The 23,352-nt window shown below is 48.6% G+C and overlaps 1 protein-coding gene across 2 annotated transcripts in view; it reads left to right on the forward strand.

Annotated features, from left to right (window-relative positions):
- Positions 1-9,427: 9,427 nt before the first annotated feature.
- Positions 9,428-23,352, forward strand: part of RANGAP1 (Ran GTPase activating protein 1) — a 31,536-nt gene continuing 17,611 nt past the window's right edge. Inside the window, exons 1-4 of one of the 2 annotated variants that reach the window (XM_055328444.1) lie at positions 9,428-9,665; positions 12,858-13,007; positions 18,107-18,234; positions 21,847-21,906. In XM_055328444.1, coding sequence (XP_055184419.1) covers positions 12,896-13,007; positions 18,107-18,234; positions 21,847-21,906 — 300 coding nt within the window. In that variant the 5' untranslated portion in view covers positions 9,428-9,665; positions 12,858-12,895. Of the gene's footprint in view, positions 9,666-12,857; positions 13,008-17,541; positions 17,682-18,106; positions 18,235-21,846; positions 21,907-23,352 lie in introns of those variants that run through there. The other variant, XM_055328445.1, reaches the window with a different exon arrangement.

Genomic DNA, 23,352 nt, shown 5'->3' on the forward strand with positions numbered 1-23,352 from the left:
TGCCGAGCTCATGCCTGGAAGCCACCTTTATTTTCTTTGAACGTGGCCTCCCCTCTTAGGGCTCCCCCCCACCCACCCCCGGTCAAGTCTGTATTTCAGGGCGGATGCTGGTCAGACTCCGCGCCTCGGCCCTACCCCATCGGCGGGAAAAAAAAACCCCGCGTCGCCAGGTGCTTTCCCTGAAGGTTTCCCCAAACCCTCTTCACGGAGGAGGGCCGGTGGCCCAGAGGAAAATCAGACCTTCCATCGGCTGCTGTTTTATGTTTGAGATCTTTCCAGAAAGGATTCTGGGGCTAACTGAGGAGACCCAGTAGGGAAAGGGGCATCAACCAGAGAGACTGGCTGTATGGCACCCCTGACGCTGCCTCAGAGCTGCTCAGGACCAGTGGGAATTTGAATCCAGAGCTTCTTACTCCAAATACAGTGTTGTGCATGCTACCACTACCTGCTCCGTTGAGTCCAGGGGACTCCCACATCCTGTGAGAATTCTCTCAAATTTCCATCTTTCCCTCTCTTAGTTTTGTACATACATACACATGCGCATATATATATATATACACACATACTTACGTGTGTGCATGTGTATCTATGTATATACACATACATATGTGTGTATTTAATTTATGGAGGATCAGCTGTGAGCCGGCAGACTTTATAAATGTTATCTCTTCCCCAAATGCTCGTGTCAGACACATCTTAGGAGCTGGGGATACATCGATGGGACAAATTTTTAACATTTAAACACACCGGGCAGCCCTGATGGCCCAGCAGTTTGGTGCCACCTTCAGCCTGGGGTATGATCCTGGAGACCCAGCATCGAGTCCCAGGTCGGGCTCCCTGCATGGAGCCTGCTTCTCCCTCTGCCTGTGTCTCTGCCACTCTGTCTCTATGAATAAATATATAAAATCTTAAAAAAAATAAATAAAATGAAATGAAATGAAAAATAAAATAAAATAAAATAAAATAAAATAAAATAAAATAAAGATTTCTAATTCCCTGCTGTCAAGAGACTCTAATTCAGCATTTCTGACAAGCACTTCTTGGGGGTTCTGATATTTTGTGGGAATTCAATCCCTTGGTCACCTGGGATAGACCCAAGATCATGGGTTAAAGGCAGCTACAGGCAGATCCTGGCAATTTAGGGAGGTGGGGTGGTATGGTGGCATTAGGAAGACCAGGGTGGGTCGGAGTCCCAGCTCCCGCCTCTTGCTAGCTGGGTGATCATGGACAATCACAGTATCAATTTCCACATTTGTAAAATAAGGATAAGAATACCTAATATATATACTCCCTGTACAATTTACAGTCAGACACTCTTGACAATAGATCAGATTTAGGCACCACTGTTACTATCACTCCCATGTTACAGAGGAGGATGCTGAGGCCAGTTGGATCCCCACAACTTGCTCAAATGAACTAGCTAGTAAATGATGTGATTCCACCATCCCAAGCCGCCAGTAAAATAGCACATGTCTGGGATCCCTGGGTGGCGCAGTGGTTTAGCACCTGCCTTTGGCCCAGGGCATGATCCTGGAGACCCGGGATCAAATCCCACGTTGGGCTCCCAGTACACGGAGGCTGCTTCTCCCTCTGCCTATGTCTCTGCCTCTCTCTCTCTCTCTCTCTGTGTGACTATCATAAATAATAAAAAAAAATTTTTTTTTAAAAATAGCACATATCCTTAGAAGACTGTCCATCATTTAAAGGGGATTCAGCTGGACATCAGCTCTCCACTTTGATTTGACATCAACCAGGTAAAGTGTCAATGCTGCCTGAGATGGTAAATGGGACTTTACAAGATAACAGACCTATGTGGTAGTGCTTTTGAGAGAAAATCCTTGAGGCTGGTGCTAGTTGATTGTTTTCTGGGAAGGCAAATGTCATTGGGCAGCAAATGTTCTATGTCCGCATATTAAAGCCTAATTAGAAATAACAGCCACTTTCTCTTTTTAAAAAATATTTTATTTATTTATTCAAGAGAGACACACAGAGAGAGGCAGACACACAGGCAGAGGGAGAAGCAGGCTCCCTGCGGGGAGCCCGATGTGGGACTCAATCCCACGACCCCAGGGTCACAACCTGAGCCAAAGGCAGTTGCTCAACTACTGAGTCACCCAGGAGTCCCCAACCACCAACTCTTAATTACTATGGACCAAGTACTTTGTATATGTTGATTCTCTTATCCCCTTCCCTCTAAAAATCCTATAAGGTAGGGATTATTTTGACCGGTTTTGGATGAAAAAACAGACACAAAGCAGTTAAGTGATTTGGTCAAAGTTACACAGCTAAGAAAGAGGCAGAGACAGAATTCAGACCCAGGCTTGTCTACCTATAAAGCTGCCACCACTGCCCCATGATGTGGACATCTTTTTTTTTTTTTTTTTAATGGGGACATCTTAAGTTTGAATGCATCCCTGATCACCCCTGAGGACCAGTCACGTAAGAGGGTTGCTGGAGAATGGAAATCAGACACTCATGTTCTTACCTCTGAGGAACTAACAGTTATGGTGTTCAGTTATCCCTTCTCCAAGGAGCACCTCCTCTACTGAGCTCACACCTGTTGTGGTCTGGCCCTCAGAGATGCCTCACTATCTCCTGGTGGAGAGTCTATGCATGTATGGCAGCCTTTCCTGCAAGCATGTGCAATGTTCATTCAGTCACTCAACAAATGTTCATTGCAAGGCCCCATGGAGAGAAACCCTGGGGCCCCACAGCTCCCGCATAGTCCCAGGTCCCAGCCCTCCAGCAAGGGATCTTAATTTGGGGTTTAGAGAAAGGCCCTGAAGATGTGATGCATAACTTAAAGCTTAGGTCAGTGATATAAAGAGCACTTTCCCCACTGGGTCCCCACAGGTCATGAGGATTAAATGAGTCCTTGCGTGCAAAACATTGATAACTGTGTGATTAACTAAAAATAAATAATACATTCTTCTGGGAACTAGTCCAGAGAATTCAGATTCTCAAAGGTGAGAGTGACTTAAAAAGAGAAAAGTGGAGAGGACTCATGAACCTAGAGGCTGAGATAGGCTAGCCCCCAGCCTAGCATATGCAGGGAGGAAGGGAGGAAACCAGGCAATAAAACATGGTCACGTTGTCCCCAACGTGTTATTATGAAAATGGCCAAGATACAGAAAGCTGAAAGCAGTGAATACTCACATCCACTAGATTATGCTACAAACGTTAACACTTTGCTATGTTGCTTGATCATCCACTCATTCATCCATCCATCCACCCATCAATCTGCATAAAAATTTTTTTCAAAACAAAACAGGCTCTCTCTCTCTCTCTCTCTCCTCTCTCTCTGTGTGTGACTATCATAAATAAATAAAAAATAAATAAAAAATTAAAGGGATCCCTGGGTGGCGCAGCGGTTTGGCGCCTGCCTTTGGCCCAGGGCGCGATCCTGGAGACCCAGGATCGAATCCCACATCGGGCTCCCGGTGCATGGAGCCTGCTTCTCCCTCTGCCTATGTCTCTGCCTCTCTCTCTCTCTGTGTGTGACTATCATAAATAAATAAAAAATTAAAAAAAAACGGAATTTTTAATTTATTCTTTTTTTTTTTTTTTAAAGTAAACTCTAGGCCCAATGTGGGGCTCGAACTCACAACTCTGAGATCAAGAGTCACATACTCCCGGGATCCCTGGGTGGCGCAGCGGTTTAGCACCTGCCTTTGGCCCGGGGCGCAATCCTGGAGACCTGGGATCGAGTCTCACATCAGGCTCCCCGTGCAGGGAGCCTGCTTCTCCCTCTGCCTGTGTCTCTGCCTCTCTCTCTGTGTGTGACTATCATAAATAAATAAAAGTTTTAAAAAAAGCTTTAAAGAAAAAAAAATAGAGTCACATACTCCACCGACTGAGCCAGTCTGGCACCCAACTTTATTCTTTTTTTTTCCCCCTTAACTTTATTCTTAATGGTCTTTTGCAATTATACTATTTTTAAATTTTTTGTGTCCGTATTTATTTAGAAAATTATTTCCATTTTGAACCAAAAGATTTTTTATTTTATTGTTTTTAAAATTTTTTTTAATTTTTTATTTATTTACGATAGTCAGAGAGAGAGAGAGAGGCAGAGACACAGGCAGAGGGAGAAGCAGGCTCCATGCACCGGGAGCCTGACGTGGGATTTGATCCCGGGTCTCCAGGATCGCGCCCTGGGGCAAAGGCAGGCGCCAAACCGCTGCGCCACCCAGGGATCCCCTATTTTATTGTTTTTAAAGATGTATTTGTTTATTTGAGAGAGGAGAGAGCACAGGCACGGGCACAGGAAGAGGGGAGAGAGAATCTGAAGCTGACTCCATGCTGGGTATGGAGCCTGAGGTGGGGGCTCGATCCCAGGACCCTGAGATCACAACCTGAGCTGAAACCAACAGTCAGTCACTTAACGTACTACACCACCCAGGCATCCCAAGGAACAACAACAACAAAAAAAAAGACTTTATGTATTAGAGGGAGAGAGCTTGAACAGGAGAAGGGGCAGAGGGAGAAGGAGAACCAGACTCCCTGCAGAGCAGGGAGCCCAATGTGGGGCTCCATCCCAGGACCCTGAGATCATGACCTGAGCCAAAGGCAGACACTTAACCAACTGAACCAGCCACCCAGGCACTCTGGAACAAAAGAATTTTTTTTTTTAAGATTTATTTATTTATTCATGAGAGAGAGAGAGAGAGAGAGGGTCAAAGACACAAGCAGAGGGAGAAGCAGGCTCCATGCCGGAGCCCGGCGCGGGACTCGATCCCGGGACTCCAGAATCCCGGCCTGGGCCAAAGGCAGGCGCCAAACCGCTGAGCCACCCAGGGATCCCCCAAGATAATTTTTAAAAGAAAAAATAATCTACCAAAAGCATTTGGTGTCAGGAAACTCTCCAGAAACGTTAGATCCTAATTTAAGCTCCTCCAGACAACATCCTTTTCTGTCTCACTCACCTTTGGATTCCCAGAGCCAGAACAGTGCCTTGTACATGGTGGATACTCGATTACTATTTGTGGGGGGAATGAATTATTTTTACTGTTATTTATCAAAGTTTGAAAAGGTCATGTATTCTGATGGGGAGCCCTGGGCTTGAACCTAGGGGGGAATGTGGTTTGAGTGGTCTTTAACAGATAATGTAGCAACCCCTTCCCACCAGGGGTGGTGACCCTTGGGGATGAGGGGACAGCTCCCTTGCAATACTGGTGGGCCAAGCCCACCACCTTTCTCTAGGGGCCCTAGGCGAGCACCCGTACCCAGCTGGATCTTGAGAATTTCTCTCCACATTCCTCACATGTCTGGCATAATTCAGGCATTTGTTTTTGATCTCACTAAATGGCAAGTCTGCAGCCTTGGTAGCTCTTCAGGAAACCAGTATAAATATTGTTATTTATTCCACTTACAATTAGCAATTAAGTTTGCTTTCAGGCACCACAACGGAATTTAAAACACTCAGTCAAAGTAAACCAAACGAATCAGAGGAAGCCTGCTTTTTTTCTTCAAAACATTCTTTTAAAAAAGAGGAAAGAAAAGCTGCATAACAAAGACAGAAAGGTCTAAAGCATTCCCTTTTCCCCTTATACCCACCTCATACTCACAAAATGACTTGTTTTGCATGTCTATTGAAAAGGACCCCAGGGATCTGGCTTCTGCTGTCTCTTATCTTGGGGGTACCTAGCTGATTCAGTTGATAGAGCATGCAACTCTTGATGACAGGGTTGTGAGTTCAAGCCCCATGTTGGGCACAGAGCTTACTTAAAAAAAATCTACAATCTCTTGTCTAAATTACTGTGTAATTTGGGCAGATTTTTTTACCCTCTTTGGTCCTCAATTCTTTGCCTGTTGAAAAGAAGAAAGGGGTGGTGTGAAATGGCTCTATCTGTCAAAGGCTATGATTCCATTTACTGCTCTTGGCAAACAAACTAGCCCTCAGGTGATAACGTTGAAGGGAGAGAGAGCTGCAGAAAGTGGAGAGATGATACACATGTGTTGCTTGGAAACACTGATGTCTCGGGACAACTCTGACTCACTGTGTACCCTTGGGGAACCTTCTTCATCTTTTTAAACCTCAGTCTTCCCATTTTATTTATTTTTTAAGATTTATTTATTTGTTTATGAGAGAGAGAGAGAGAGAGAGAGGGGGGGGGGGCAGAGACACAGGAGGAGGGAGAAGCGGGCTCCATGCCAGGAGCCTGACGTGGGACTTGATCCCGGGACTCCAGGATTGCGCCCTGGGCCAAAGGCAGGCGCTAAACCGCTGAGCCACCCAGGGATCCCTCAGTCTTCCCATTTTAAAGTGGTTTGAGGTAGAATCTAGATTCAGGAGTAACAAACAGAATCTGGATTGCTAAGCAGTGATGTCTGGCTGGTCTGGTGATTTTGAGCTTTGGATGTGAACACATTAGAGCAGGACATCTACTCTGGTTCTCCACAAGCTCCACCAGGCTCCCATTACCTCCTAATACCTCTCTGGCCCTTGAAGGCCACTGTTTCTTTTTCTTTCTTCTTAAATTAGATCGGGGTCAAGAGTCTTACTTTAAATTTCTTTCCTTTTTTTTTTTTTAATTCTAAGTAGACTCCATACCCAGCATGGAGCTTGAGCACATGACCCTGAGATCAAGGCTTGCATGTTCTATGGACTGAGCCAGCCAGGCCGACTCTGAAGGCCATTGTTGTTTCTGCTAAGAATTCCCTTCTAGTCCTGAAAACCTTAGATTATTGGCTTGGCGAGGATGGGGAGATCACTTAAGATGTTTTACTGATTAGGGGCACCTGGGTGGCTCAGCGGTTGAGCGTCTGCCTTTGGCTCAGGTCATGATCCTGGGTCTTTTTTTTTTTTTTTTTAAGATTTTATTTATTTATTCATGAGAGACACACACACACAGAGAGAGGCAGAGACACAGGCAGAGGGAGAAGCAGGCTCCACGCAGGGAGCTCAACGTGGGACTTGATCCCGGGTCTTCAGGATCACACCCCAGGCTTCAGGCAGGACCAAACCACTGCACCACCAGGGCTGCCCGATCCTGGGTCTTCAGATCGAGTCCCGCATCAGTCTCCCCGCGGGAAGCTTGCTTCTCCCTCTCCCTGTGTCTCTGCCTCTCTATGTCTCTCATGAATAAATAAATAAAACCTTTAAAAAATATATGTTGTACCATCTGCCCTCCTCTTCCCTTTGGGAGGTCTTTGTCAGAGGGCCAAGGGAGGCCTTAGGAAGTAAAACTGGACAAAGGAGGCTGGGGATCACCCCAAGGAAAATCCAGACTGATTTGATCAGTCCGAGTGGTAATCAGCACAGAAATAGCATCAGGCCTAATTGGGAGCATCTTAGCCTTCTCAGATGATGACTCATTTTAAGCAAACATCCAGTGACCCTGATCGGAATCCAGTTCAATTTTTTTTTTTTTTTATTTATTTGTGATAGTCACAGAGAGAGAGAGAGAGAGAGAGGCAGAGACACAGGCAGAGGGAGAAGCGGGCTCCATGCACCGGGAGCCCGACGTGGGACTCGATCCCGGGTCTCCAGGATCGCGCCCTGGGCCAAAGGCAGGCGCCAAACCGCTGCGCCACCCAGGGATCCCCCGGAATCCAGTTCAAATGAGGAAACGTAAAGCAGCTATGACAGGTGAATCTGGGAAAAGATGCTGCCAAGATGGGTATGATAGCTGCCCCAAGGCTCTCCCAGGTGGATAAAGACACTGCCAATGATACTATTAATGTTGTGAAAAAGCCCTCAGAGCTGCATATCGACTGCTGTGAGGGCTTGCAGTGTGCTTTGGGGCCCAGAGCAAGATGACTCATTCTGGACAGAGTGATGTAGAAAAGCCTCCCGGAGGAGGTGGCATTTGACATGGGCCTTGTAGGCAGAGGACGACAGGGAGGGTGAAAAGTGGGCCCACATCTCAGTAGTGGCGTGAACCAGGGTATGGAGCTTGTTTTCTCATCTCTGTGCTGAAAGGGGTGGCAATGGTGTCTGCTTCCTTTGTGGTTGTAAAGATTGAATTAACTGTGTGTGAAAAGATCTGGCACATAATCTATTTAACTTTCAATTGCAGGTAAAGCAAAAGCATATGCGTGGGCCAAGTTGTGAGAGGTGACTTTGGAGAAGGCTGCATATGTTGATGGTGATTATCTCTGAGTGCTAGAGTTTCTGGGGTAATGTTTACTTTTCTCTTTATCCTGTTCTATGTTGGTTGAAGTATTTATAGCAAACACATGTTATTTATATAATGGATAAATGTTCTTTGCGAAAAGAAAAAAAAGAAAAGTTATTTGTGTTCTGATACCTAAAAAATTCAAACCTACAAGAAAATGGCAGAAGTGTTCAAAGAACTCCCATCTACCCCTCACCCAGATTCACTTATTTTGAACATCTGGACACATTTGCACTCTCTCTCCATGTATATATACATTTTTTGAGCCAGTGGCCAGTCTGTTGCTGATATCACACCGCTATTACTTCAGCATACGTTCTCAAGAGTAAGGGCAGTCTCTTACATAACCCAGCACAATAATACAAATCAACAAATTTAACATTGATACAATACTATCAGCTAAGACGCAGCAAGTTTTGCTAATTGTCTCAATATTGCCCTTTATAGTAATATACTCCCCAGCCCAGGATCCAACGTACAAGCATTGATCGCATTTAGTTGTCACGTCTTTTCAGTTTCCTTTAGTCTGCAACAGTTCCTCAGATTTTCTTTGTCTTTCATGACAGTCATTTTTGCAAGGGTACGGATCAGTTATTCTGTAGCAAAGAAACTGTAACTCAGTTTGGGTTTGGCTGATGCTTCTTCAGGATTAGATTAATTTTATGCACTGGCTGCATGGTGACGCTGTGTCCTTCTCAGTGCATCACATCAGCAGGTGTGCAATGGACGTCGGTTTGTCGTGCCACTGATGTTAACGTGGACGATTCGGTTAAGATGGTGTCTCAGCTTCTCTATCATAGCGTAACTAGTTCCCCTTTTTAATTATCAAATAACTTGCGGCTCCTTATGTGAAAGACTTCCAATGACCTCTCAATTTCATGGGAGGAAAAAAGACGAGGCTCTCCTTTGAGGAAATAGATACCTATTTGTCGCTGAACAAATCCAGTCGCTCGCCTTCGGGAGTTTGTCAATAAAGTTATTGAATGTGAACCTTTCCGGAAGGGCTGAGTCGGCTGGACCGCAGGGCATCACGGGAATTGTAGTCTCTGGGCTCTCCGGGCTACACGCCGCCCTGTGGCCTCCTGGAGAAAGAGCCAGAAGCTGAAAAGGGAGGGCGCAGAGGGAGCCGGCGGAGGCGCGCTGGGATGCGGTGCATCACGGGACTGGTAGTTCGCGGGCGCGCCCCTGCCGCGGCCGCCGCGGCCCGCACAGAAGAACTGGACTACCATACCCGATAGGCCGCGCGTGCGAGGGAAGGGGAACTCGGCCTGGGCCTCGAACAAATCAAATCGAAGGAAAGAAACTGCCGGCTTTCAAAATCCTCCTCCTCCGCCATCATCCGCCACCGTGCGGGGAGCAGGTGGTGTCGGAGACGGGAGTGGCGAGAAGCCGGCAGAGCTGACGGAAGAGCACGCCGCGTACCGGGACCTCTGGGCTCGGAGGCGGCGACCCCGACCTGACCTGACCCGGACCCTAAATCAGTCCCCGCCCCTGCCGGGCGGACGCGCGCGCTTAGGTCTCCTCACGCGGCGGCGCCGCCTGTTTACGGTGAGGGTCGGGGTCCACTTCCTTTCCCCGTCACCTGCCTGGGAGGGGGGCGGGGGGCGGCGCGGCCCTGCAGCTGGGCGGGGAAGGTGTGGCGCCCCTGAGCGCCTTCGGCGGGGGGGTCTTCTGGGCCTTCTCTCCCTGCGCTCTGGCGGCTGAGCGCGGAGGGGCTGAGAGAGGTGGTGCTGGGGGGCGCAGGCCCCTTTCCCAGATGGGGAAACTGAGGCTTGGCGAGGGCGTTTGGCGCAGCTGCCGGCACTGGCGTCCCTCCTAGGCGTCGGTGACAACTGGGGGCGGTGCGCGGCCTCCCGGGCTCCCGGATGGGGCTCCCGCGCCTCCCGCCTGTCATTAGCGGCCCGCGTCGCGCGTCGCTCGTCGCTCCCCTGCCGCCGCTTCCCAGTGGCCCCACGCCCGCCGAGGGCCCGGGCTGCCGCCGTGGCCGCGGAATCGGCATGAGTCGCAGCGGACGCTTCGCACGAGCCAGAGATGCGCACCCGAGAAAATCTGCGGCTTTGGTGCCGGGAAAGGAAAGCGCTGTTGGCGTATCGCCTGCTTGTCTTTGCTCTGCGGCTGACCCTGTGCAGACCTTGGACAGCTCAAGCACTCTCTGTGCTTTGGCCTCCTAGTCTTTAAAGTGGATGGTGCGTGCGTGTAGTGGACTGAGGAATAGGCCCCTTTCCAGCAGAGGAGCGGTGTGTTCCAGTAGGAACGTGTCTGGGAGCCCCACCACCATTTTTTTTTTTTTTTTTGCCGAAAATTGTCCCATTCCCAGAATTGCAAGTGGTGGCTGGGTTTCAGGCTAGGGTCCCCCCCCCCCGTCCCCCCAGCTTCATCTCTTCATTCTTGGGGTACCTTCTAGATGCCAGGCCCTAAGTTGCTGTCAAAACATCTGTCAGAGTCTGGTCTTCTCTGCTAGAAACCCACCAGTGGCTCTCCTTTTCACTCAGTAAAAGCTGCATTCTTTAAATGGCCTTTGCGACTTGGGCCTCTTGCTGATTCTCTTTTCTCATTTCTTGCTTTCTTTCTCCTTCCCTCTTCTGCACTCCAGCCCCACAGGTCTCCTTGCAGTTCCTCGGATCTCTCCTTCCCCCCATGAAAGCCTTTGCTTTAGCTATTCTGTTTGCAGGAATGCTCTTCCCCCAGATATCTGCCTGGCCTAATCTGATGACCTCCAAGTCTTTCTTTCCTAATATCTTCCTAACCGTTCTGGTTTGTTGTTATTGTGGGTCTTTTTGTTTGTTTGTTTTTTAAATATTTCATTTATTTATGAGAGAGAGAGAGAGAGAGAGAGAGAGAGAGAGAGGCAGAGACAAGGCAGAGGGAGAAACCGGCTCCATGCAGGGAGCCTGACGTGGGACTTGATCCTGGGACTCCAGGATCACGCCCTGGGCTGAAGGCGGTGCTAAACCCCCTGAGCCACCCTGGCTTCCCTGTTTGTTTGTTTTTAACCTAGGTACTATGCCCATCCTGGAGCCCAGCGTGGGGCTTGAACTTATGACCCTGAGATCAAGTCCTGAGCTGAGATCAATAGTTGAACACTTGACCTACTGAGCCATCAGGTGCCTCTCTAACCAATCTGTTTTATTTTTATTTTTATTTATTTATTTATTTTTTTTGGACCAATCTGTTTTAAATTGCAACCCCCTCGGGGCACCTGAGTGGCTCAGTGGTTGAGCGTCTGCCTTTGGCTCAGGGCGTGATGCCAGGGTCCCAACGTCCTGGGATCAATTCCCACATCAGGCTTCCCACAGGGAGCCTGCTTCTCCCTCTGCCTATGTCTCTATCTCTCTTTCTATGTCTCTCATGAATAAATAAAATCTTTATAAATAAATAAATAAATAAATCGCAACCCCCTTAAAACTCCTTACCCCCTTCTCTGTTTGTTTTTATCACTTACACAAATAAGATTCCACATATCGTATTTAGAACACATGTTTTAAGAGGTGCCCAGCTGGCTCATTTGGTAGAACATGTGACTCGATCTCAGAGTTGTGGGTTTGTGACCCATGTTGGGCATAGAGATTACTTAAAAAAATAAAATCTTAAAAAATAAATAAATAAAAATAAAATCTTATAAAAAAAGAGAGAGGGCAGTATTTTTGCTTCATTCACTGCTTGGTTCTGGTATCTAGAGCAACGTCCAGAACATAGTAATACCCAATAAATGTTTATTGAATGAATGAGTAGCGCCTTCTTATCTAGGAGAATAATTCATACATATTTGTAAAGATTGGCAAGCCAGGGTGATCAGGGTTAAGATAAGGAGAAGGAGGTGGGAGGCTGGCTATAGGAGCCCAGAGGAAGCCTGGGGGGAGTTGGAGGATTGGGGAGCCATTACAGTTGTATCTTGAGGATGAATAGATTGGGGAAGGACATGTTCTGGGTAAGAAGGAGTTTTTGTGGGCCCTTCCTCGTTCTGTCTTCCATATCCATCATCCTTGGTCTCCCCTGATGACCTGCCATTTCCTCTTTAGGGAAATGGAGTGGTCTTTTCTGCCAATCTGTCGAGTTCTTCCAGGCCAGAAGCTCCTTTCTTCAGCAGCTCTGCCCTTGGTCTATTGTGATGGTGGCTGTTGTGATGTAGAGACCTCTGGTTTCCTAGGAACCCCTGAGGTTTGGCCACCATGGGTTGCCTAGTCTTCTGGCTAAGGTTGAAACCAGACAGGCAGTGGGCTGACACCTGTGCCCCATCCCCAGAGACATGCCAGCGTGGGTGGTGGGGCATTTCGCGGGATGGATAACCTGGATCCCTTAGCTATCCTAGTCCTGTTTGAGGAATGGGACCCTCAAACAGAGAGCAGCCAGGATGATCAGGCAGGTGTGTGCCTGGAGTAAGCTCTTTGCATTGCAGCTATTGGTCTGGGCCCAACTACCATTCACTGGGAGCCCAGAAGATGGGCAGCTCAGATGGCTGTGCTTGGTGTCCCAGCTAGGGCCATTGGGGCAGGCGAGGAGTTAAAATAAGCTAGTAATCCTTCAGGGGCTAAAACATGATTTTACTACTCTTGTCACTTTCTCCACCTTTCTAGAATTGTTCCTTACCTAATAGTGTTTTCATTTCTCCCAGTAGTTTAGTTGAGTCTCCATGGAGGAGGGGGTGTTAAGCCCCTGAAAGGGCTGATGCCCTACCCTGCCCTCCCCAACCAGGGGGCCCCAGGAGACTCCTGTCTCTTAATGAAACTTCATCCTGCTCAGTTTGCAGATTTCCGGGGGAGCCCAGCAACGTGGCCAGCATGGCCTCTGAAGACATTGCCAAGCTAGCAGAGACACTTGCCAAAACCCAGGTGGCTGGGGGTCAGCTGAGTTTCAAGGGCAAGAGCCTCAAACTCAACACTGCGGAAGATGGTGAGTTCCTGCTTGGGCTGGCCCAAGGGAGGAAAGGGAGTGTGCCAATGACTCCTGTTCCAGCTTGTTTAGCTACATTATCACGTTTGTTACCTAGTAGCTCTGTGAGATAGTTTTGGGTCCCTTTTAGAGTGAGGCTCAAAGATGTGCCCACAAGGTCGTATATAGGCTTCCCTGCTAGTCATCATGTTTTTGGAGGCCATCCTTGCTGGTGACAGCTTAGGTTGGCTGGTGGGAAGGGCCACTTTATGTCTTAGTGGGAGGAGATAGTAAACAACAAAGGATCACAACAGCAGTGTCGGGGTCTAGTCCCTGACTTCTTACTTCCCACCTTTACCACTATGATCCCAGACTGGTTTTGGGAATACTGGTTGGCTTTCCCAGAGGTAAGGCCCTCTTGGGAGGTCTGGTCCGTGCAACGGAATGCCCCTGGAAGAGGGAGGGATGTTCTTGTCTGTGTATAGGAACCAGGACTGGAGGGAATTAGGAAGCAGAATGCAGGCCTTGTTTGTTCATCCCTGGCCAAAGCATGGCTAACACTGGTCAACCCTGAATCCCCTGACATTTGGAAGTGAAGGCACCTACGCCAGCACTTGTAAGGACTCTTGAGGTTCTGGCCCAACCAGGGAAACTGGTCTGGACTTGCCTGGTTGTCATGGATTGCAGGCAAGCTTGCTCCCCTGCCCTGCCTCAGAAACTGGAGTTCTCAGGTTGTCAGGAGCATGGCAGTGCACATTCCTGATGTCTCTGAAGGGCCTTAACATTTACAGAGTCCCTCCCTGTGCTGTTATCACTTCCGATCACACGTCATCCCTGAGGGGGGGGATGTAGAAATGTTACCATTTTATAAATAAGGAGAAGAGATTTGGAAAACCTAACTTGCCCAAGGTCATCTAGCTGGTAAGTAGCAGAGCTGGGATTTTATTTTATTTTATTTTTTTTTTTAAATCTATTTATTTATTCATGAGAGATACAGAGAGAGAGAGAGGCAGAGACACAGGCAGAGGGGGAAGCAGGCTCCATGCAGGGAGCCCGATGCGGGACTCGATCCCGGGTCTCCAGGATCACACCCTGAGCCGAAGGCAGAAGCTCATCCGCTGAGCCACCCAGGCATCCCCAGAGCTGGGATTTTAACAGAGGTCAGCTAAGTCCCTATTCTTGTGTTTGTCAGTAGACAGCTCAGTTCAGTAAAGATGAATTTGCTTTTTTTTTTTTAAGATTTTTAAAAAAATATTTATTTATTCATGAGAGAGAGAGAGAGAGGCAGAGAGGCAGAGGCACAGGAGGAGGGAGAAGCAGGCTCTATGCCGGGAGCCGACATGGGACTCGATCCCAGGACCCCAGGATTGCGCCCCGGGCCAAAGGCAGGCGTTAAACTGCTGAGCCACCCAGGGATCCCCCTTTTTTTAAGATTTTATTTATTCATGAGAGACAGAGAGGGAGAGAGAGAGGCAGAGACACAGGTAGAGGGAGAAGCAGGCTCCCTGCAAGGAGCTCAATGCGGGATGGGACTCGATCCTGGGATTCCAGGATCATGCCCTGGGCCGAAGGCAGGTGCTAAGCCACTGAGCCACCCAGGGATCCCCTGAATTTGCTATTAAATGCCATTCCCTGAATGCTGAGTCAGGCATTCTTTAAGTGCCTGACTTAAGGAAGTTTATCCTCACAAGAGTCCTTGAGGTAGGTCTCATCCCCATTTTGTAGATTGGAAAAGTGAAGCCCTGGGAAATAATAGGACTTGCCTAAGGGCACAGATACAGGTAATGGAGCTAGGATTAGAGCTCAAGCTTGTCTAGCTTTAAAATCTGTGCAGATCACTAGTTAACCAGCTCAGGCTGGACATGTTGCCTCCCATTTTCTTGGTCACCAGGGATGCCCAGCTTACAGCCCCGGCCTCTGAGGACCTCCTAAGATGGAGTAGGAAGGTGGTACTCAACTGCCAGGGGGTAGAAGGTGAAGCATACTATGAGCAACGTGAACAGAAAGCTGTGAGAAATAGGGCAAGGGAAAGGGATCATTTCTGGTTTAGGAGGGCCCCGGAAGTCCCCATGGATAAGGTAGTTGAACTGTCATTGTAGGGGAGAGGGCAGTAGACGCAGGGAGTATCACGTGAGTCAGGCACAGGAGCTGAGACACATAGGGTGGGCTTGGGCAAGAAGGAATCAGGGTGCCATAGGGAGCCCAGTGCAGACAGCCTTGAATGTGGTGTGGAGGAGCCTGGCAGCCGGATCCTGGGCCCAGAAAGGGCCTCCACCTTGGCTGGCAGTGAGCTGGCATAGTCAGGAGAGGAAGGCCTGTGTGAGGAAGCCATGATGCTTGGAACAAGGCTCTTTTCTCCCCAGTAAGTCATTTAAGGACTAAGGAAAGGCCTTTCTGCTTTCCATGGCTGCATAGTAAACATGGAACTTGTTACTTTGTGGAGGCAGTGGAGGCTGAAAGGCGAGCCCTGCCGCCCAGCCTCTTGACAGCTGGTTATTCAGGAGTATTGGGACACATCCCTAAACCACATTTGAGTTACATGGAACCCCATTTGGATTGAAAACCAAGTGAGAGAATCCACTCAGCAGTGGTCCCCATCCTTTCCTGTCTCTGCTTGTCCGTTTTGGTGCTTATTCTTCCAAACTCGCCATGTGCCTGTGACTCTCCCCAGGATTGAACTTGTGCACAGAACCTGTGTATCTCTGTACTTCTTTCACTGATACGGCATAAGTCTTCCCTTGGGGGCCCTGGCATCTCTGTTGCCTGGCTCTTAAGGACTGCATAAACATTCCCGTGAGCAGGTGTCCTGCCTCCTTGCTAACCTGGCCAATCCCTGGATGTTAGAGGGGCTCTGTTTTGGAGCAGGTCTTCCAAAGGGCTGAGAGATTATTTCAGCCCTTGCACCGTGTACTTTGTGCCAGCTACAGAGGACATCTAGGCACCTGGGACCCAGGGGAGGAGGGGAGGGACTTGGCTCCTTGCAGGGGTTGGGGGAGTGCTGTATAAAGTCCATGGCTATGCACGGAAGCAAGGATTTGGGGAGGAGCACAGGGGTAGAGTTTTAGAAGACCAGTCTGAAAAAAAAAAAGACCAGTCTGAAGCCTAGCTCCATCCTTGTCCTGAATTCCTGGGCAGAGTTCCTTCATTCTTTGAAACCTCAGCTTCCCCTTCTAGAAAATGGGAGGCTCATACCTGGCCAACCTTTCTGTTGTGAAATGAAAAAAGGAGAATGAATGCTGGCCATCAGTTTCTGGCTGTGTGAGCTCAGTAGGCTTTTACATAACCTCTCAGTATCTCAACTACTCAATTGTGGAATAGAGATGAGTAACTACTTTACTAGGTGTGGAGGAGAATGTTAAGCACTCCCCTCTGGGGGGCATGGTAGTAAGCTGAGGCAAAGGCCCAGAGCTCATGACCCAATGAAGAAGGAGCATGAACAAAGTCTCCACATAATGATCAAGTAATCATTTAGAAGAGAGAAGAGTGTAAAATTGTAGCAGGCAGCATTTGGGAGGAGATTAGGGCTGTGAAACCTGCCAAGCAGGATCTAACCTGCCTGGGAGTTCATCAGGGGTTCCTGAGAAAGTGCTGCTAGGCGACTAGAGAGGGAGGCATATGCAGAGGCCCTCACTGGGACAGCTTCTCAGGGAGCTCCTTACAGGCAGCATATCACCTTTGTGAAACCCATTCTGTGGCCTTTGTCACCTAAGAGGTCAAGTCCAACTTTTCTCTCCTTTACACATCTCCATCTCTTCCCCACCACCTCACCCCACTGTCTTATGCCAGCCAGACTAGATGAGTTTTGTCTCATGCATCTTGTATGTTTTTGTTGATTCTAAAATCAACACCTGCTCACTATAGAATTCAGAAACATTGGAAGAAGGCAGAAAAACCCGTATCTTTGTGATCTCACACCCCAGGATACAACTACTATTAATCTTGGTGCATTTTTTTTCTACATTTTTTTCTAACCGTAGCTGAGTTCCTTCCTTCCTTTTATTCTGTTTTTTTTTTTTTTTAAAGACTTTATTCATTCATGAGAGAGACAGAGAGAGAGAGAGGCAGAAACACAGACAGAGGGAGAAGCAGGGTCCCCGTGGGGAGCCCAATGCACCTGATCCCAGGGTCAGGATCACTCCCTGAGCCAGAGGCAGACACCCAACCACTGAGCCACCCAGGCATCCCTTTCATTCTTTTTTTTTTTTAAATAATTAGGATCATAATTATAGATACTTTATTTTTTATTTTTATTTTTTTTAAAGATTTTATTTATTTATTTATTCATGGAAGACACAGAGACACAGGTAGAGGGAGAAGCAGGCCCCATGCAGGGAGCCTGATGTGGGACTCGATCCCAGGACTCCAGTATCACACGCTGGGCTGAAGGCAGGCACCAAACTGCTGAGCCACCCAGGGATCCCCACGTTAAGAATATATTGAGCAGGGATCCCTGGGTGGCGCAGCGGTTTAGCTGCGTGTGTGTGTGTGTGTGTGTGTGTGTGGAAGAATAAACAGTGTTTTATTTTTTTAATTTTATTTATCTATTTTTAAATAGGTATCACATTTTAAAAGTGCGATCAGACCAAACACCAGTGGAAAACCTCAGTTTTCACTTATCACTATGACATGAATGTTTTCCAAGTCAGGTGTTTTACCGTTCTTAATGACATCAGTGTAGCTGTTTAACATATTCTGGTGAGTTAACCTATTCTCTGTTGATGGACGTTTAGTTTGTTTGGAATTTTTCATCGTAACTAAAAACAATACAGTAATGAACACTCCACTCATGAATCATGTAACACTGGGAGCCTTTTATGCTGTTGTACCTGGTGGTCCTCTGACTTGGATGCCATTTCCCTGCTCAGTTTCTTTCCTCCTCTGGCTCCCAAGCCTTCTATATAAGCCTGTTTTTAACACCCAGTACAGATAGAATTGTCTTTGTAGCAGAGTCCCCTGGTAGAGTGTGAGCCAGCCTGATTCTCCTTGGTAAGCCAGGGCCCAGCCACAGTAGGCATACTATTGCTGTTGGAATGGTGAGTGACGAGATTGTGGCCAGACTCTCTTCTTCCTCTGCTGTTCATGACTCTCAGAATCTAAGGTTCTGTTCTTGTTCCTGGCAGCCAAAGACGTGATTAAAGAGATTGAAGACTTTGATGGCTTAGAGGCTCTGCGCCTGGAGGGCAACACAGTGGGCGTGGAGGCAGCCAGAGTCATCGCCAAGGCCTTGGAGAAGAAGTCAGAGTTGAAGGTGAGATTTGCATGGTGAGCAGGCCCAGACTGGTTGGGGACAAGCTTCCACTAAGGCCACCACAGTCCCTGCCTGTGTCCATACCCTCCTAGGTCTTGCCTTGTTGACAGTCACCACTACAGCTCCTCTTGCTCTGGCCTCCCCAGAGCACATAGCACTGGCCGAGGCCTCTGTCCCAGTGTGTTGTGTCCTAGTAACAGACACAAGGATCAGGGGTTCATCAGGTAACATGCATGATAAAGGGGGAAGAAGCAGAACTGGACAGGGAGAGCCTTTAGCAATGCAGATATGGCATCTGTGAGGAGGGAAGGGCACAGAATTGGGCCACCAGAGCCTTGGACTGTGGGACCTTTCTGGCGAGCACCAAGCCTCCCCAGCCAGGAGCTCCAGAGCAGAGATTGCCCGTAGAAGAGTCACATGTGGGGCAGCAGTGGCCAAGCCTCAGCACAGTTGCTGTGGTGGGTTTGGGAAGGTGCTGCACTCTTTACAGCTGAATGGTGAGTTCTTTTTTTTTTTTTTTTTTTTTAATTTTTTTAAATTAATTTATTTATGATAGTCACAGAGAGAGAGAGAGAGAGAGAGAGAGAGAGAGAGAGAGGCAGAGACACAGGCAGAGGGAGAAGCAGGCTCCATGCACCAGGAGCCCGATGTGGGATTCGATCCCGGGTCTCCAGGATCGCGCCCTGGGCCAAAGGCAGGCGCCAAACCGCTGCGCCACCCAGGGATCCCCCTGGTGAGTTCTTTCTTAAAGGTGGTGCTCCTCTTTGGCCGACAGAGATCCTACTATTACATTATGTCCCAAAGGGGGTCCTACTAAATACCAGTCCTTTGAGGTGCTCTGTGAGAAGAGATGGGCTCTCAGGTACTTAAAATGCCAGGAGGACATCCCTGGACACCCTCCGTGTTGCCGGGAATCCTGTTGTGTATCACATTAAGGCCTCCGCAGAGTCATGAGGGAGAGACCAGCTTTCCCGACTGCAAATGGTGCTCAGTGCATGCAGGGCCAGGCATGTGCTGGGCTCTTCTGCATGTGGCATTAGTCCTTTTGGCACCCCACGTGGTAAAGACTGTATCCATTTTGTAAGTTAAGGGAACGGAGGCTGGGAGTTTTGAGTAAACAGCCCAGGATCCTAATGCTGATCAGTTGGCCACGTGGCGCGCTCTGAAGTTTGTCCAGTTCTCTTTCCCTGCTGTGCTTGCTGAACAGAAGGAATGCAGGGCCAGGGCATACAGAGTGGATTTGCCCAGTGAGGACCTGGAGCTAGCTCGTGCCATCGCCTTTGCTGTTTATCTCCTTGGGATTATCACAGTCAGATTAATGGCCAAGGCAGTTTGTTTCTTCTCTTCTGTCCAGGGCCTGTCGTGTCCCTGAGCAGAAGCTGGGACATTTTCCTACAAAAGTACTCAGCCCTCCCCAGTGACCCATGCAGGACAAGAATGGAAAAGCTGTCGTCTGGGCCTGGAGGCTGCAGGAGTGGAGCTTTGTCATCTGAGGGCCTGGGTCAAGCCCCAGTACCACTTTAGTTGTATTATGTAGTCTTGCACCAAACCCTGCTCTGGATCTGGGCTCCTTTACAAAACCTTTTTCTTCCCTGTGAGGTTGCCTTGGTGACTAGATGTGAGCCTATGACATGGGAGAGCTTGACAGCAAGAGTGCCATGTGCATCATGTCATCCTGTGCAGACCTAGTGCCTAGTCACCCCACCCCACAGTGTCTTAGCTCTGCTTCTGTGCAGGAGGGATCCCGGGGTCAGGGCTGGGGCATGTGAGAGCCAGTAGTGCTCTGGCCAAGGTGCTGATGTGAAATAAGATGTTACCTTTCCTATTGCAACACAGGCATGAGTTAGGTCTTTTTTTTTTTTTTTTCCTGAAGATTTTATTTATTTATTCATAAGAGACACAGAGGGAGAGGCAGAGACACAGATAGAGGGAGAAGCAGGCGTCATGCAGGGAGCCTGATGTGGGATTTGATCGACCCTGGGATCAGTCCAAGATCACACCCTGGGCTGAAGGCAGGCGTTAAACTGCTGAGCCACCCAGGCTGCCCAAGTTAGGTCTTGACAGATGAGGGAAGTGTGGTCCAAGGCCACACATGTTAGGAGAGGGTGAGGATTGCAGCCCAGAAAACAGTCCAGGCTCATAACTGCTCTGCAGTAACTACTGCTCACTTAGAGATTGCTGAGCCCCAAAGCTGTATTTCAGAGACAGGGTACTAGGGGTCAGAGATGGGGAGTGGTGAGTGGCAGGCCTGCATACTGGTTAAGTCAGAATTGGAACCTAGTCCTTGTGCCCTTAATCTCCATGCTGACTCTTGGCCCATCCCAGTTGGGTTGAGGAAATTTTGGGGTGAGATGCCAGTTGTTAGGTGTTCCAGGGCTCACACTGGCTTTGGGTCCTGGCCCTGAGCACCTGCATTCAGGTGTTACTGAGCAGATCCATATAGACTGTCCCCTACGGCTCCATGCGTGTTGGTGATTTGCTTTACTGGAAGCCTTGAGAAGTCTACAGAAACCAGTTTGCCTAGGACTTAGGGTTGGATTTAGTTCACACATTTCAAGGACCAGATTTTCAGGGGAAAGTTGCTTTCGCTGGGTTCCATCATTCCCAGGTTTGGCCCAGGAAAGGTGGGAGCTGCCAGAATTGATACTTTGGGTGGACACAGCTGGCTTGCACCTGGAGGCTGCAGGAGTGGAGCTGAGTTGGAGGATGACATGTGGTGACACGGCCTAGGGATAGGGCCGCCACATCTGTGGCTTTACCAAGCCACTTTGATGTAATTTATAAGTAACTGTGATTCCTTCTGTAAATAGAAAGTGATGTTCCTTACCAAAATAGCATAATTAAATTCTAGTTTGATACATTGTCATCTAAAGGCTCTGAGCGTGAGGCCTGCTTGCCCTTTGTTCAAGAGGCAGATGAGGAAGAAGTGGAGAGATGGGCAAGATCCACCAGCCGCAGAGCAAGGCCCCCTTCTAGAAGTGATCAGAAGGATTGAAGAGTCTCAAGGAGTGCCTGGCTGGCTCAGACGATAGAGCCTGAGACTCTTGATCTCAGGGTTGTGAGTTCGAGCCCCATGCTGGGCCTAGGGATTACTTGGGGAAAAAAAAAAAAAAAGAACCTTGAAAAATAATTTCCTTGCTGCTGGAACCCATATTGCTTACTATCTGCTTTTGCCACCCAAATCCTGTCATGTGTCACTTTGGCCCACAATATATGGGAGATTGGTATTGGAAACAAACACTGGGCCAGGAGTCTGACCTATTTGGCAGGAGAAGAGCCAAAGAAGTCAGACTCCTGGCTCTACCACTGCCTTACCTTGGGGCCTGTGGCTAGTCTCTTCTCAGCCTGGTTTCTCTCCTGGAAAACTAGAGAGTTAGGCAGATCAGACTTTTCCCCATACTTCTTCTGAGGCCTGTATGGCCTTTGGGGCCTCCAGGTACCCCCGGTTCCCCCCAGCTTTAGCCAGAGCTGGACCAGCTTTTTTTTTGCTGAGGAAACCTAAATTGAGAAGTATTGTAATGCTCAGTAGTCCATGGCCACAAGGATGAGGTGTTTCCTGCAGGCCATTTCTGCGGGGTTCCACTAACTCTTCTCTTCCTCTTCCTTCCAAAGCGATGCCACTGGAGTGACATGTTCACGGGGAGGCTGCGGTCCGAGATCCCACCAGCCTTGGTAAGTGCACAAGGCGGCTGTTCCCCTCCTCTGGGCACAGGGACCTCTTTGGCCATTCCCAGGACTTCTTTCATGTTTTGTTCACGATATGCATGACTGAGGTGCTCAGTGGAAGCCAGGCAAGTGCAGTGTCTTCCCATGTCCTGACAGGCAAGTGGGTGTACAGGCAATAATGGAGCCAGACAGTGGGGGCTTGGGTTCATTCCTGAGATTTGTGGCTTCTCTGTGGATCCACACTGTGGATCTCACTCCCTCTGTGCTTAGTCTCCTTAATCTTTGCATATCCCTGTTCTGCTCCCTCACACCCTTCTGTGCCCTACTGCCCCACCTCTCCCTCTGGGCCCTTTCTTTCTCCATACCACTCTTTGCTTTGCTTCTCATGGTGGGTGGCTTCCATCCACTCTGTTTTCCATTTCCCCATTCCTGAGGGTCAGCCTTACTTGCATCCGGTTTTTAGCCTGGGGTTGGGTGAATGGGTGGGGTGGGAGGGGGCATCACTGAGCAGAACATGGTTTGCCTGGGGCTCAAGGGAAAGAGGCAGGGTTAGTAATAGTATTGGCAGCCTTTTAGGAACAGGAGGCCTAGTACATGAGGGTGAGCCTCTTGGTCAATGATTGACATGACCATCACTGTTATTGGGGCTCACCCTGGCTGTGCTTGGGCTGCCTTCTTAGAACTCCATGCAAGTAGCCAGCACTGTGGTTCCTGAGGTGCCCAAGGGGCTACCCTCATTTCTAAAGCACCTCAGTCCTGGGGTGCCTGGCTAGCTCAGTCGGTAGAGTAAACAACTCTTGATCTGAGGGTCGAGTTTAAGTCCCACGTTGGATGTAGAGTAATGTAGAGTTTACGTTTTGTAAATTTTGTAAAATGTAGAGTTTACATTTAAATGAATAAATATATTAATAAATTAATAATGTTAATGAACTAATATAATAATGCATCTCAATTCAGTAAACAACTAAGGGTCATTCAGGGAGTGACAGGTGCCCAAATGGGTACCCCAGAGGGAGGTCTCCTCCACTGGGGGAGCTGAGGAAGCCTTCAGGGAGCTGCTTCTATTAGTTACCAGTCTCAAAGGGTGAATAAGAACCAGGCAAAGGGAGGATTTAGAGTATAGGTTAAGTAAATTCATTTGGGGGTTAGTAAGAAAAGGACTTAAAGTTAGAAGAGGGGGTGAAGAAAATGTGCTTGTGAGATACAAACTGGGCCCTGCATGCATTGTTTTACCTGAGTTTTAGCATTTAAGTTTCTCAACCTTTGAGGGAGGTTTTCTTGTCTCCATATCACCAATGACAAGAGTGAGTCCTAGGAAGGGGGGCAAGAGAATATGGGGTTGAGGAAAGGCATGAGATGCAGGGAAGGTTGAGCAGACACAGGGTTTCAGCAGCTCTGGCTGCAGGAGGGCTGGAGGTCAGCAGGGGCAGGCAGAGAATGGCCCTCCATTGC

This window comes from Nyctereutes procyonoides, unplaced genomic scaffold, assembly GCF_905146905.1.
Source record: "Nyctereutes procyonoides isolate TBG_1078 unplaced genomic scaffold, NYPRO_anot_genome, whole genome shotgun sequence".
In the NCBI taxonomy this organism is placed as follows: domain Eukaryota; kingdom Metazoa; phylum Chordata; class Mammalia; order Carnivora; family Canidae; genus Nyctereutes; species Nyctereutes procyonoides.